At 40.2% G+C, this 15,696-nt stretch overlaps 1 protein-coding gene across 1 annotated transcript; it reads right to left on the bottom strand.

Moving 5' to 3' along the window:
• Nucleotides 1-1,817: 1,817 nt before the first annotated feature.
• Nucleotides 1,818-14,875, bottom strand: LOC143930798 (uncharacterized). Its single transcript, XM_077455398.1, has 2 exons — nt 14,708-14,875; nt 1,818-2,308 (listed from the first exon to the last, which is right to left on the bottom strand). The coding sequence occupies exons 1-2, from the start codon at nt 14,760-14,762 to the stop codon at nt 1,950-1,952; spliced, it is 414 nt and encodes a 137-aa protein (XP_077311524.1). The 5' UTR covers nt 14,763-14,875; the 3' UTR covers nt 1,818-1,949.
• Nucleotides 14,876-15,696: the final 821 nt, after the last annotated feature.

Below are 15,696 nucleotides of genomic sequence, written 5' to 3'. Positions count from 1 at the left end.
GCTTGGGGTGTCTACTTTCCAAAATTGGGTCATTTTGGGGGGTTTTGTGCTATTTTGGCATTTTATGGCCTTCAAAACTGTGATAGGTAGTGAGGTGTGAAATCAAAAATTTACACCCTTAGAAATCCTGAAGGCGGTTCTTGGTTTTCGGGGCCCCGTACGCGACTAGGCTCCCAAAAAGTCCCACACATGTGGTATCCCCATACTCAGGAGAAGCAGCTGAATTTATTTTGGGGTGTCATTTCACATATGCCCCTGGCATGTGTGAGCAATATATCATTTAGTGACAACTTTGTGAAAAATTTATAAAGTTTGTAATTTTCCCGAACTTGTGGCAAAATATAAAATATTCCATGGACTCAACATGCCTCTCAGCAAATAGCTTGGGGTGTCTACTTTCTAAAATGGGGTCATTTGTGGGGGTTTTGTGCCATCTTGGCATTTTATGGCCTTCAAAACTGTGATAGGTAGTGAGGAGTAAAATAACATATGTATGCCCTTAGAAATCCTGAAGGCGGTGCTTGGCTTTCGGGGCCCCGTACGCGGCTAGGCTTCCAAAAAGTCGACCACATGTGGTATCCCCGTACTCAGGAGAAGCAGCAGAATGTATTTTGGGGTACAATTCCACATATAGCCATGGCATGTGTAAGCAATCTATCATTTAGTGACAACTTTGTGTAAAAAAAAAAATATATATATTTTTTTGTCATTATTCAATCGCTTGCGGCAAAAAATAAAATATTCAATGGGCTCAACATGCCTCTTATCAATTTCCTTAGGGTGTCTACTTTCCAAAATGGGGTCATTTGGGGGGGTTTTGTACTGCCCTGCCATTTTAGCACCTCAAGAAATGAGATAGGCAGTCATAAACTAAAAGCTGCGTAAATTCCAGAAAATGTACCTTAGTTTGTAGATGTGACAACTTTTGCGCAAACCAATAAATATACAGTTATTGACTTTTTTTTTACCAAAGACATGTGGCTGAATACATTTTGGCCTAAATGTATGACTAAAATTGAGTTTATTGGATTTTTCTAATAACAAAAAGTAGAAAATATCATTTTTTTTCAAAATTTGCGGTCTTTTTACGTTTATATCGCAAAAAATAAAAATCGCAGAGTCAGTCAAATACCTTTAAAAGAAAGCTCTATTTGTGGGAAGAAAAGGACGCAAATTTTGTTTGGGTACAACATTGCATGACCGCGCAATTACCAGTTAAAGCAGCACAGTGCCAAAGTGTAAAAAGACCTCTGGTCATTTACCAGCAAAATGGTCCGGTCTGAAAGTGGTTAAAATTGGAGAAATTAAATTTGTCTTTCAGATACCATTTTGATTCTACTTCTTAGTACATCTCATGCCTCGTACACACGATCGGAATTCCGGCTAGAAAAAGACCGATGAGAGCTTTACATTGGAAAATGTGACCGTGTGTATGCTCCATCAGAATTTAGCTGTCCGAATTTCCGCCAGCCAAAAATTGATAGTATGTTCTCAATTTTCCCAACGGAAAAACTTTCTATCGGAAATTCCGATCCCGTGTATGCAATTTCCGACATGCCAAAAATCACGCATGCTCAGAATCAACTGTGAGACAAAAGCTATTGGCTATTGCCTATTGAGCTTCCTTTTTCTAGTCCCGTCGTATGTGTTGTACATCACCGCGTCCTAAAAGATCAGAATTTGGCATGACCATGTGTAGGCAAGACTGCTTGAGCGGAATTCCATCGGAATTCCGTTGGGAAAACCAGAGCTTTTTCAGATGAGAATTCCGATCGTGTGTACGCGGCATCAGAAAATAAAGATATGTCATTATCTGCTATTGGTAAGCAGTTATATTTTATTCTGTATTTCACAACTCATCATTCACAATGTGTTTCAGAAAATAAAGCAATACATTTTCGTTCACTGAAAACAATGTTTATATTAATATAACTTGGCTTTTGCTTTCTTTAAAGTTGAAACTTTTTGGCTTCAGAATTTATTTTCTCCATAAATTTTTTGAAGAAAGCATTGAAGTGTGTTATGGGGTCCTTGTTCAAGAAATCTATGATGGTTTTCTCAGTAATCTTCCCATTTTCAATTTCTTTGCAGATGGATTCAGGCACGATCGTCAGCACTGCCAGATTGATTGCACTGATTTCCATGTTACAAAGCTTTAACTTCAGTTTTTCTTTAAGTATGTTGATCTTGTTTTTATGTTCAGATGAGTGAAGAATGGAGCTCACAGCTGCTTCTGCTTTATCCAAACCAGCAAACAGCCCATGCATCTGAGGAGATATCGGTTTACCATTGTAAGAGCTTGAGATGCCTGAAAGACATTAGAACATTAGACAATTAAGTCAGTAAAATAACATCCAATCTTGTTACAGTATATTTGCTGCACTAGAAAATAGTTTGTTATTATTAGCAGTTTTCATATATTTTTTTATTAATGTATGTATAAATTACAAGATTTTTGTCTCTTCAATGAATAAATAAACCCATTCTGAAAAACAGCAAGGTTTCCAATCGAATGTACATATAACTAGACTTGTGCATTCGTTTTTGTCCGAATTTCAGGTATTTTCGTTTTCGTTTTGACAAACAATAATGAAAGCACAGAATCCGAAAAACGAAAGATCCGACATAAATGAATGCTTTATTTTCGTTTTTGTTGTTACAACAGTTCGATATAGAATAGGAGATTCGACGTGACTCTGACAATAACAATCTGTGTCTATAGAACCTGTGGTCGAATGTGCCTAACCTTACCTCTATTAGTCCAAGATTATATCGAGAAAATATTTGACAGAGAGAAAAGATTCTAAAGTGCTAATTTTAAAGGCTAATATGCAAGTTACTGTCCTAAAAAGTGTTTGGGAACCTGGGTCCTGCCCCAGGGGACATGTATCAATGCAAAAAAAAGTTTTTAAAACGGCCGTTTTTTTGGGAGCAGTGATTTTAATAATGATTAAAGTGAAACAATAAAAGTGTAATATTCCTTTAAATTTCATACCTGGGGGGTGTCTATAGTATGTCTGTGAAGGGGCGCATGTTTTTGGTGCTTAGAACTGTCCCTGCACAAAGTGTCATTTATGCAGGTAAAAAAGTCCTTTAAAATCACTCGCAGCTATTATGAATTGTCGGCTCCCGTAATACAGAGAACACTCATTGAAAGTCATTCATAAAAAAGTAAATAAATAAAAAGTGTGGGGGTCTCTCAAATTCAATTACCAGGCCCTTCAGGTCTTGTATGGATATTAAGGGGAACCCTGCGTCAAATGTAAAAAAAAATTAGACGTGGGTCTAATACAAAATATTTTACTCTGCACATATCTACATATAACAAGAAAAAAAAAATCTGCAATCATCTCCATATACATGAAAAAAGTAATTAAAGAGGAAGTAGACTCTCCCACTCTGATGCTTCTTTTCATTTAGTCCATTATAATAAGTATTTATCAAACTATAGCCACTGTAATCAAGCCCAAATCGCATATTCCTTACAGTTTAAAGAAACTTTAAAAAACTTGTTTCCAGGGGTTAGACAGCGCCATCTTTTTTTTCAGTCCACAGTGGAGTGTATTTCCACCCTTACATTGAGCACTTCCTGTACTATTAACCAAGCCTCCTTCTCAATCCAACATTTATATGGCAACCCTGCTTCCCTGTTCATAGCTGACTTGTTTTATTTCATAGTATTTACTTGTGCCGATTATCTAGTGCTTGCTTTTGTCAGTCTTATCAGCTTCACCTGATAAGACTGTAGTAATGCTGTTCCATGCCCTGGTTTACGCTACATGTGATGTCACATGGTCACATGGGGTGTAGGAGGAAGCTCTGAATGATTCTGCAGTCTCCTGGGATTTCAGTGTTGTGCTGTAGGAAGTCCTGATAATAGATAGACAAGTACACACAGTGTTCTATAAATCAGGGGAGATCTGGGCATGCTCAGTGACGTCATTCTAAAGAACAAAAAGGATTACAACAATACTAAGCAAGTAAGGAGATATCTACAAGCAGTGTTCATTAGGGTTTTGTATGCTGATTTACATGGGACAAAGTTGTGAGGGAGAGTTTACAACCACTTTAAGGGCACCGTCACGCATCTGTAAAGTGAAGACATATTTTGGGGCATTGCAGGAACATCATGGTTTTGCAAATTTTCCCACACAGTAGTGTTGTGAACAAAGTCTCAATGTCCCCAAATTACTGGTGATAGTATTCACTTTTGCAAATCTGTGCCTATCTGAACAGACACTGGTTTTCCAGCGCGCCCATTCAACAGAAGCCGGCCATTTGACTGGCTTCTGTCAGACAGGCTGGTGTGTTCCAGGATGGCCCTGTACAGAAGATTAAAGAAAGCTATTATAAAGACAAATTTATGTAATTATACCATCTTTATTTTAAAAATACATATATTAATTTTTTTTCACTTAATACAATAATATTTTTTTATTTCACCTGGCATACTGGGATCCAGTCTCCCACTCCGGCATTTCTGATTGTTGCCTACTTAAAGGGTTTGGTCACATTTTGTTCCATATTCATGGAAGATGTCATTTCACCTAAGCTCACCCCCCATGTTTCCAATTACTTTTTGTCCCTGGTGACCCCTAAGACCCCTAGTTGCTCCTCTGCCTAAAGTGAGCCCTTTGCACTCCGGTGCCTTCAGTGTCTCATGTGTGCAGCCTTGTCCTTCCCGATCTTGTGACTTCTGTGTTTACAGTGACCCCTGTGACCCCTGTGACTCCTTTGCAATTCTGTGTCATCCAGTGACCCCAGAACATCCTATGTCATCTAATGTTCCAGGAGCATCTTGTGCCATCCAGTGACCCCAGTGCTCCCTGTGCACCTTATGACCCCAGTGAACCACTGAGCATCTTGTCACCTCCTGTGACTCCTGTGCATGCGTAACACCTCTGTGCTCTGATGCCTATGTGTCCACACAGCCTCAGGCACTCTCTTGTAACTCTTTAATGGCTTGGGTAATACATGCAGAATTTTAATTAATCCATTTATTTATATACTTTACTATGAGCTTAAGTCAGTGGATGACGTGTTTTCTCAATCTAACTATGTAATGGAGGGAACTCTCTGTGATCAGACCAAATGTGCTATTTTGATATATGTAGGATACTTTTAAATGTTTCTAAACTCAAAAATAAGCATTTAATATAATACAGCTTACGAGATTTTTGCTGTGGTGGCTGCATTCGTTTTCTTTTATCAGGCTTTTTTACCCCTTTCTTTTCACCTAGCATTTGTAGTGCTACCTCTGTAGGAGCCACTGATTAGGATGGGCCCTGTGTTCCTTTCCTTCTCCTTTTCCAAATATATCAGCTCCTCTAACTCTTGTGTAGCAGCAGCATAGATAATGACGACCAGAGCTTTTCTTCTCTAGTGCAGAGATTTCCAGCACCAACAGAGCCCTGTTCAGGCACACTCCCAAGAAAACATTCTAAGGGATGTATTTATTGCTGAATACACTTGGATAGGATGTACGGTGATATGGAATGCTCCAGAATCGCTAAACAGTCTCCATGCCAAGAACAAAGGAGAAATAGCCAGCATTGAGACCTTCAAAGAACTGGACCAAAGAACTGGGACATAGTTACATAGTTATATAGTTAGTCAGGTTGCAAAAAGACACAAGTCCATCTAGTTCAACCATAAAAATAAATAAATAAAAAATATTATCAAACATCCCATTTACCAATCCTATACCCTCAGTTGATCCAGAGAAAGGCGAAAAACCCCAGCAAAGCTCCAATTTGCTACAGCAGGTAAAAAAATTCCTTCCTGACCCCCAAAAGGCAATCAGATTTTCCCTGGATCAACTTTACCTATAAATGTTAGTACCCAGTTATATTGTGTGCATTTAAGAAAGGCCTTTCTTAAAGCAATCTACTGAGCTGGCCAGAACCACCACTGGAGGGAGTCTATTCCACATTTTCACAGCTCTTACTGTGAAGAAACCTTTCCTTATTTAGAGAATAAATCTCTTTTCCTCTAGGCGTAAAGATTGCCCCCTTGTCCTCTGTGTTGACAAAGTGAATAACTCAACACCAAGTTTACTATATGGACCCCTTATATATTTGTACATGTTGATCATATCCCCCCTTAATCTTCTCTTCTCAAGAGATAATAAATTCAGTTCCTCTAATCTTTCCTCATAGCTGAGCTCCTCCATGCACCTTATCAGTTAGGTTGCCCTTCTCTGCACTTTCTCCAGTTCCATGATATCCTTTCTGAGAACTGGTGCCCAAAACTGAACTGCATATTCCAGATGAGGTCTTACTAATGATTTGTACATGGGAAAATGATATCTCTCCCTCTCTGGAGTCCATACCTCTCTTAATACAAGAAAGGACTTTACTCACGTTGGAAACTGCAGCTTGGCATTTATGTTATTAGTGAGCTTATGATCTATCCAAACCCCCAATGCTTCTCCACTATGGATTCCCCCAGTTGTACTCCCACTAGTATGTATGATGCATGCATATTCTTAGCCCCCAAGTGCATAACTTTAACCATACATTTATCAACATTAATCCTCATCTGCCACATATTCCCCCAATTAGATAGAGCATTGAGGTTGGCTTGTAAATTGGAGACATCCGGTAAGGATGCAATTCCTCTGCATAGTTTGGTGTCATCTGCAAAGGCTGAAATTGTACTTTTAATCCCAGACCCTATATCATTTATAAAGGTATTAAAAAGTAAGGGTCCTAACACTGAACCTTGGGGTACACCACTGATAACATTAGACCATTCAGAATAAAAATCATTAATCACTACTCTCTGAATTCTGTCTTTTAGCCAGTTTTCTATTAATTTACAAACTATTTTCAAGCCTGTAGACTTTAACTTACACATTAGCCATGTGTGGGGAACTGTGTCAAACTGTTTTGCAAAATCCAAGTATACCATGTTCACAGCCACCCCCCTGTCCAAGGTTTTACTTATCGCTTCATAAAAATAAACCAGATTACTGTATATACTCAAGTATAGGCCGACCCAAATATAAGCCGAGGCACCTAATTTTACCACAAAAAACTGGGAAAACTTATTGACTCGAGTATAAGCCTAGGGTGGGAAAATGCAGCAGCTACTGGGTCAACAATACCCATCTACAGCCTCACTGTGTCCATTTTCAGCCTCACTGTGCCCATCTGTAGCCTCATTATGCCCATTTGCAGCCTCATTGTGCCCAATTGCAACCTCACTGTGCCCAATTGCAACCTCATAGTGCCCAATTGCAGCCTCATAGTGCCCATTTACAGCTTCATTGTGCCAAATTGCAGCCTCATTGTGCCCATTTGCAGCCTCATTGTCCCCATTTTCAGACTCATTGTGCCCATCTGCAGCCTCATTGCCCCCATTTTCAGACTCATTGTGCCCATCTGCAGCCATACCTTTTATTACTAAAACAGCAGGTGTCTCCCACTGTGTTATGCAATCTGTGCAGCCGTCCATTGTAACAAAGCCCCGCCTCCTCCTCGTTCATGATGGACCGAACGCTGATCCAGTTTCCCAGCATTGTATTCTGTCTTCCTCTATCACGGACGAGGAGGAGGCGGAGGTTTTTTACAATGGATGGCCGAACAGACTGCATAACACAGTGGGAGACCACTGTTTTAGTAATCAAAGATATGGCTGCTGTACAGCTCACTCGCATATAAGCGGGGGGAGGGGGGTTTAAGCCTAAAAAATTGGCTAAAAAACTCTGTTATACTCTGAGTATATACGGTAGTTTGACAACTTCTGTCTTTCATGAATCCATGAGGTCTGTTGCCTAAAATATTTTTTTTCCAGCAAGAACTCATCTATGTGGTCTTTTATTAAACTCTCCAGTATCTTCCCGACTATAGAAGTTAAACTAACAGGTCAAGACTTTGTTCCCTTTTTAAATATAGGCATCACATTGGCCCTACGCCAATCCAGTTGTACCATTCCCATCAATGGGTCCCTAAAAATTAGAAACAATGGCTTTGAAATTATAGAGCTTAATTATTTTAGGATCTGTGGGTGGATGCCATCTGGTTCAGGTGCTTTAGCAACCTTTATTCTGTCTAAATATTTCTGAACCATATCACTTTTGAGCCACTGTGGATCATTTGGGGCTGTATCACTACCATCTCCATTATGGACATGCTTTCCCCCATGCTCCTTTTTATACACAGAGCTGAAGAATCTATTTAATAAATTTGCCTTTTCATTGTCCCCAGTCACCCACTCTAGATTATTTTGTAAAGGGCCTACAAGCTAAGACCTGACCTTTTCACTATTAATATATTTGAAGATTTTTTGGGGGGTTTGTCATACTATTTTTTGCAATCTGTCTTTTGTTTTGAGTTTTTGCATCCTTGATTTCCTTTTTACATATTCTGTTATGTTCTTTGTAACATTTAAACGACATTAGTGTACCTTCATTTTTATATTTTTTAAAAGCTCTTTTTCTTATTGTTTATAGCTTTTTTAACTTTGGCCGTGAGCCACATAGGTTTTATTTTTAGCCTTTTTTAAATTTATTGCCCATGGGAATATACTTTGCAGTGAGTTCACAACCTGAAGGATTCCCATTTCTGTTCTGTGTTTATCGATGCCAAAATTCACTCCCAGTCTAAATTCTGCAGAGCAGCCCTCATCCTTGGAAAATTTGCTTAAAATTTTAGTGTTTTTATCTTTCATGTATTTGTTTTTTGCTTACAGCTAACATCAAATGATATCATGGTCACTGCTACCCAGATGTTATTTTATATGAACATTAGTAATAAGCTCTGCATGGTTTGAGATCACCAGGTCCAACAGAGCATCATTCCTAGTTGGAGCCTCAATAAGCTGGGACACTTTAAAGCTCACAATGCCCCAGGGCAGCTGAACTCCTTTCAGCTTCCACCTGGCACTCTTCCATGAGGTCTCCAGACCAGAAGTTAATAAAGAAAAAAGTTTAGAAATAGGCCCTCCAGCTATGCCACAGCTAGGCTCTCAGTGATTATCAAGCAAACTCCAGCAATCTGCCCAGAGGCTGGGGACTTCTCCTCCAGGACAAGAACCAACTGTTCTCAGCCTCAGACTATTTATGAGCCTTCTCAGCCACCTCCTCGGTGCACTTACCTAGGTATTGGCTGCAGCACCATAAATATTCATACCGCCTATTTGTCTTGCTCCATTCCTATCTCCCAGAACTCGCTGGAAGCCAGGAAAAAGCAATTGGACCTGAAGCCTGTGAGATACCGAACAGCCAAAAGAAATCAACCACAGCTTCCACCTGGCACTCTTCCATGAGGTCTCCAGACCAGAACTTAATAAAGCAAAAAGTTTAGAAATAGGCCCTCCAGCTATGCCACAGCTGGGACCTCAATGATTATCAAGCAAACTCCAGCAATCTACCCAGAGTGGCAGACACGCTCCAGGCTGGGGACTTCTCCTCCAGGACAAGAACCTACTGTTCTCAGCCTCAGACTATTTATGAGCCTTCTCAGCCACCTCCTAGGTGCACCTACCTAGGTATTGGCTGCAGCACCATAAATATTCATACCGCCTATTTGTCTTGCTCCAATCCTATCTCCCAGAACTCTCTGGAAGCCAGGAAAAAGCAATTGGACCTGAAGCCTGTGAGACACAGAACAGCCAAAAGAAATCAACCACAGATCCAACGAATACAGAGGAGCAAAAAAAAACAAAAAACAAAATTTACCTAGCATCCTATTAACCTAACAAGGAGGATTCTACATGTACAAACATACAATATCACAGGAAATCACTAATACATAGTACCCAGTAGTAGTGCTATGTCAAAGAAAACAGGCACCAAACCAGTCAATAAAGGTAAACCTAATATATTGTCACCCAATATGGTTGGTCATAAGATGACATTTGACCTCCAGTTCAGCATAAGCAGTAGGAAGGCCACCTCAAGTGCAGCAGTGGTAGTCATAAAGTTTATACTACTGAGCAATGGAACTATGCTGCCAAAGCGCATTTATGGCTGTGATGCTAGTCCTAGACTGACTGAGTATACACAGTCCAAACTAAAAGTAGGATAATAGCAGAGAGGGCAGGGAACACAGGGTGCTTGCAGAATAATTATTAAGGGAGTGGCAGTTCTTTGAGATGTTTTTACATGTCAAAGGATTACCTTTGAAAATACATGTTACATGTCTTTTACTGGCTATCGTTGGGGCCCTTTAGGAGCTTCTGTGCACCTAACAACAGTCCCAATTAACTTGCATGCTGTATTGATACAGTATAGGTAAGATAAAGTCTCAGCATGGGTGCAAGATAGATGTGGTTCAGTTGTGGTAAATGTTTGGTATAATGCAGTATAGGTTTTGAATTGGTGCGGTATAGAGTGCAATATGGGTGTGGGATGGATTGGGTAAACTAGGTGTCCTGCTCTCAGTGGCTCAGTCCTTGCTAGCAGCATCAGCCATGGGCGAATAGCCCTCTCGCCAATCCCCGGGATGCTGCGGTGACTTTTCCCTGTAAATGGGGACCCCTCTGCCTTTCCCCAAAAGGCTTTATGATCAGCAATGGGAAGCAGGGGGTGAGTGAACTTTTCAGTCTCCCTGTGGCTGCGTTGTAGGTGCTTTGATGTGGGTGGTTTGGCACAGCCCCCAGGTGTCCTCACTCCCAGTCTCATTCTCAGATCTCCACTGGTGTGGTCTCCCACTGGCAGGCAAACATCCAGACAGTGGTGCTATTTTTCTAACTCCCTCAGTGCCAAGAGGGAGAACTTGTTGAATAAAATAAAGATAGACTTGGGGGCACACCCTAATAATGCATAACATTAGATGGTGCAGCTATAAGACCGACAAACAGAGGAAACGATTACAGCGATAATGGGGTACTTTGATGCAGCAGTGGGCTTAAGCTGTATGTGTGCGCTGTAATCTTTTCCTCTGTTTGTCGTTCTTATAGCTGCGCCATCTAATGTTATACATTCTTAGGGTGTGCCCCCCAAGTCTTTCTTTATTTGTCTATTGTAAGGGTCCTGACCAGATCCCTTGGGTTGGAGCACCCCATCCCCCCGTCATTACCTCTTATTAGTGTCCACCTGTGTTATAGGAGGAGTCCTTTAGTTCTCCCACATAAAGGAGTATATTTCTCCCATGGTTGAGAAGCAGGATCTTTAATTCTATGAATAGTGTAGGACCCACTGATAATGGGATACTTTGACATAGTAGTGGACTTGAGCACTATGTGGCCATATAGTGTGACCAACTCCCCATATATTTTGTTTATTTTCTGCATATGTTCAGGTGTTTTAAATAGCCTTGCTGGTTTTAAATGTCATTTTAGTATGTGTGCACTGTAATCTCTTCCCCTCCTCTTGTTGAATAAAAATGATCTATCTATTTCTACTACTTAATAGTGAATATTGGGATCTGTAGTGTAAAAAGTCAATTGGCCCCATTATATGGCTGCCATGTTAAACTACAACGCCCAGGATTTTTGAGCACTCTGCATAGAAGTCTATGGGCTTGCTTGGCTTTAGCACTTCCCTGGCTGGCTGAAGGAAAATGATGCAGGCTAATATCAGTATCTCAGTAGAGGGAGAGAAGAATAAAAGGCAGTCAGAAACACAATTTCCATCCTAGCACGATGCTTAATTTCTGTACTGTGTCTATTGAGGAGCAGCCTTGTCACCTAGGTTGATCATTTCTGATTTAGACTACAAGCTGACATGTCAGTGCCAACATGTTGAGCCTGTATTCATAGACTAATGCCATGTACACACGACCGTTTTTCCATCAGAATAGACTGTGAAGGTTTTTTTGACGGAGTTCTGCTGAAACGGACTTCACACCAAAGTCCGATCATTTGGAACGCGGTGACGTACAACACATACGATGGAACTATAAAAAGGAAGTTAAATAGCCAGTAGCCAATAGCTGCCTTTGCTTTGTTTTTGGTCTGTTGAAACAGCATACAAATGAATGGTTTTCCCGATAGGAATTGATTCAGTCGGAAAGATTTAAAACATGTTCTATTTCTAGGTCCGTCAGAATTTTCTAAAAAAAGTCAGTTGAAGCCCACACACGATTGGAATTTCTGATGAAATTATTCCATCAGACTTTTTCTGCTGGAAACTCTGACTGCGTGTACACGGCATAAGAGTAAATAGGAGATAACCCCATATCAGCAGTAAGAACATGGGTGTGTGAATAGGAAGCTACCAGGAATAGAAGCTTATAAGGAGCAGGCTTAGAGTTCAGATTTAGGAGTTATGTTGAGTTTTAAAGGTGAACTCCAGGCAAACAGCTAAATACACAATTGAAATAAATATAGGAGAGCAGTTTTAGCTGCAAAAGGATTTGTATTTCTTTCATTCTAATTCTAAGGTTTACACAGCTCTACTGGTGTCCAGGGAAAATTTTAGGGAAGAGGTTAAAGTTAAGGGTTACATTGGAGATTAAGTTAAGGATAAAGTTTAGGGATCAGAGCAGTAGTATCAACCAAGTATTGACATCTCAGTGCTCCCTCCCAATCCCAGTGATAGATTTACTTGTATCACTGTGTCTTTGTGCCCCCATACTCATCTCTTGCCACCATGCCAGCCAATGTTCCTGACTCTACCCTCTCATCTCTGCAGCTTCCACACATTATGTGGCATAAGCTCAACCAATTGTTGATGTCACTTGTAAGAACACAGCCAACCAATGAAGGTTTTTACTGCTCACTGTGCATTACATGGTTCCATCTGTCTGAGCCACAGTCAAAAAAGAAAATCAGTAATTTAAGGCAGTAGTATGACCCCTGAAATTCTCCCTGGTCACATTTTAATGGGTAAAGCAGATGTAGAAGGTGCCCTGGCTGTAAACAGTGCCATTATAACCTTTCCTCAGTTGCTTACTTTTTTTTCTTCAAAAGGAGGATGCAGCACCGTGAATTTCAGCTGAAAAAAGTGCAAATGATCTCTGAATTTAGAGTGGATAAATGTTTTTTTATTTACACGTCTAGTTATTCCTCTTTACATGGGAGATTAATAAGTATACATTTGCATTGAAAATCAGTGAAAAGGGCCCCTTTTGCGTACAAGATCTGTCAGGGAGTAAACATACCCATGCAGCAAGTGCTCATTTTCATGCACATGTGCAGGGTCAGGGGGCACAGAAGCCTAAAAAGACATGAAAGGTCCAGGATATGCAGTCTATTTAAACCCAGGGTCTGCCTGGCCTCAGTGTTGGATTGTCTTTAGCTCTGGTTCCTGTATTCCTAGTTCCTAAATGTCTGCTTACCTTTTGCTGCTCCGGCTATGCCTGCCATCTCCTTTGGATCACCCCTGCCTGTTATGTATGCTATTCACGTGTGTTACTGACCTCAACTTGGACTTCTGACTTTGATTCTGCCTCCAGACTTGGTACCTCGCTGCCAACACATTACCAACTCCTGCCTGTTCTGACCTTTAACTTTATCCTTACCCTGCGCCTTTAGCCTGGCTGCTGCTGAACATAGCTTTGAACCAGACTCTATACTGCCACTGTAAGGACTCCTTAGGTCAGGACCTACCAAAAGTGGTCAAAGAAAGGAAAACCAGTGAACCAGCAACAGGGTCATGGATGACCAACGCTCGTTAATGCACGTGGGAAGCCAAGCCTGGCCCATGTAGTCCAACACCATAAAAAAGCTACTGTAGCTCACATTTTTGAAAAAGTTAATGCCAGTTCCAATAGAAAAATGTCAGAACACAAATTGCATTGCAGTTTTTTGCATATGGGGCTGCATAGCCACAGACCAGTCAGGGTGTGTTTATTCTAACCTGTGTCCATATCCAAAAATGCCTAAAATGGGCATATGAGCATCAGAACTGGACCATGGGACAAGAGAAAAGGGTAGTCTTGTCTGTTAAATACAAGAATGGTTTGAAGAACACAACAAAGAGTTCAAAGTGTTGACTTGGCCTCCAAATTCTCCAGATCTCAATCCAATTGAGCATCTGTGGGATGCGCTAGAAAAACAAGTCCAATCAATGGAGGACCCACCTTACAACATACAGGACTTAAAGGATCTGCTACTGACAGCTTAGTGCCAGATGCCACAGAAAACCTTCAGAGGTCTAGTAGAGTCCATGCCTCAATGGATTATGGTGGGTGGTTATAATGTTATGGCTGATCAGTGTATAAGCTGCTGGTAAGGGGGGTAGCTAGGTGAACCGTTATATGTCTTAGCAGATTTGTGGAACTATACAGTATATACACAGTATGTGTAGATAAGTATTATATTGTAGTGCTTTTTGTTAGTGGTATGTATTATAATTATTGGTCTTACTTTGAATATGCATCCAGGTAATAACTGATATCAGAGACTGCCTACTTACACTTACTTGTTAGTGCACACAGTGGGAAATCAAAATGTTTGCACTCCCCATCAAGTGATCACATTGTGATCCATAATAGGTGTGGTTCATGGCAGTGTGTGGCATTCATTACATTGACATGTAGGTCTTGTGGGAACGTTGACATCAAAGTGCAGTAATCATATAGATAAACATTAAACACCATACCACCAATAATATAATGGAGGTGTGAACATTACATACTTAACTTCCAAATGAGGATTTCATAATTTGCTATTTTTTTTTAAAGCTCATGCATGGACATCCTGTACTGGATTTAACAATGCAAAAATCTGCTCTCTGTATGGATCTCTACATATAAAACACAGAGCAACTTCCAAATCAGTCTCCATGCAGTTGGTTAAAGAATACAATAAATCTTACCTTGCTCAGCCCAGGTCAGACCCAGAAGAGTAAGAAAAACAACAGAATAGAACATGATTGTTCAGTGGTTCAGTTCCAGCCTAGGAAAACAGCTATTTATTGGGCTTCTTTTCTATATAGCCCCTCCGTGTGCAGAGGGGTGTGTGTGTATGTGCTCGTAATTAGAGGATTAATTCCTTTGCTCTAAAACGCCATTCTTCTGTGAAATAATTATCATTTAGGAGAAAGTTTGAGTATATATGGCAATTAACTTTTGTCTCAAATAATATATTTAGATATCCAACCTTTAGTGTGAGCAGGTGACAGTATTATAAGGTTTCATAGTCATTTAGTGTTATGTAGAACATAATGAAACATAATAGTAAAAAAAAAAAACACCAAGACCTTTGGTTTAGCAGAAAGACGTATCTTTAGACCTAAAACCTCTATTATCCTATTTCCTGTTGAGTTGTACATAGTGCGCATACTGTACATTGTGAGTTAAATTCTTTTTCCATGGCAAAACAGTTTAAATTCTGAAAGTCCAAAAACTCATTGACTTCCCACTGACTTCAGTAAAGTTGATGACATTTCAAAGGATGTGTATGACCTGCTTTGTGCTGTGTTTCTTTGGATGCAGCATGTTCTAATGAGGAGCATTTGAACTGCATACAAAGCAGGCCTAATGCAGCCTTTTTTGTCCAACTCTGCTTTTTCCATGCAGTTAACGCTTTAACTCCTTTAATGTTTCAGTAATTTAAAGCTAAGCTCCAGGTATGCATCTATATATATATCGGTGGAATACATATATAGGAACAATTTTACCTACCAAAGGTTTAGAATTCCTGTCCATTCAATCCTGAGATTTACACAGCAATGCAACACAGCACAACACTGGCTGGCTAGGCCGTATAGTTGATTATTCTCTGCTTTAGTTCAGTAAAAGTTACATGTCTTCTCCCCAACCCCAGGCTGGGTGATTGTACGGCAAAAGGAGAAGCCGCAGACAG

Source organism: Lithobates pipiens, unplaced genomic scaffold, assembly GCF_037356315.1.
Source record: "Lithobates pipiens isolate NorthernLeopardFrog02 unplaced genomic scaffold, aLitPip1_a1.2 Scaffold_25, whole genome shotgun sequence".
In the NCBI taxonomy this organism is placed as follows: Eukaryota; Metazoa; Chordata; class Amphibia; order Anura; family Ranidae; genus Lithobates; species Lithobates pipiens.
This window is presented reverse-complemented; position numbering and strand designations above follow the sequence as displayed.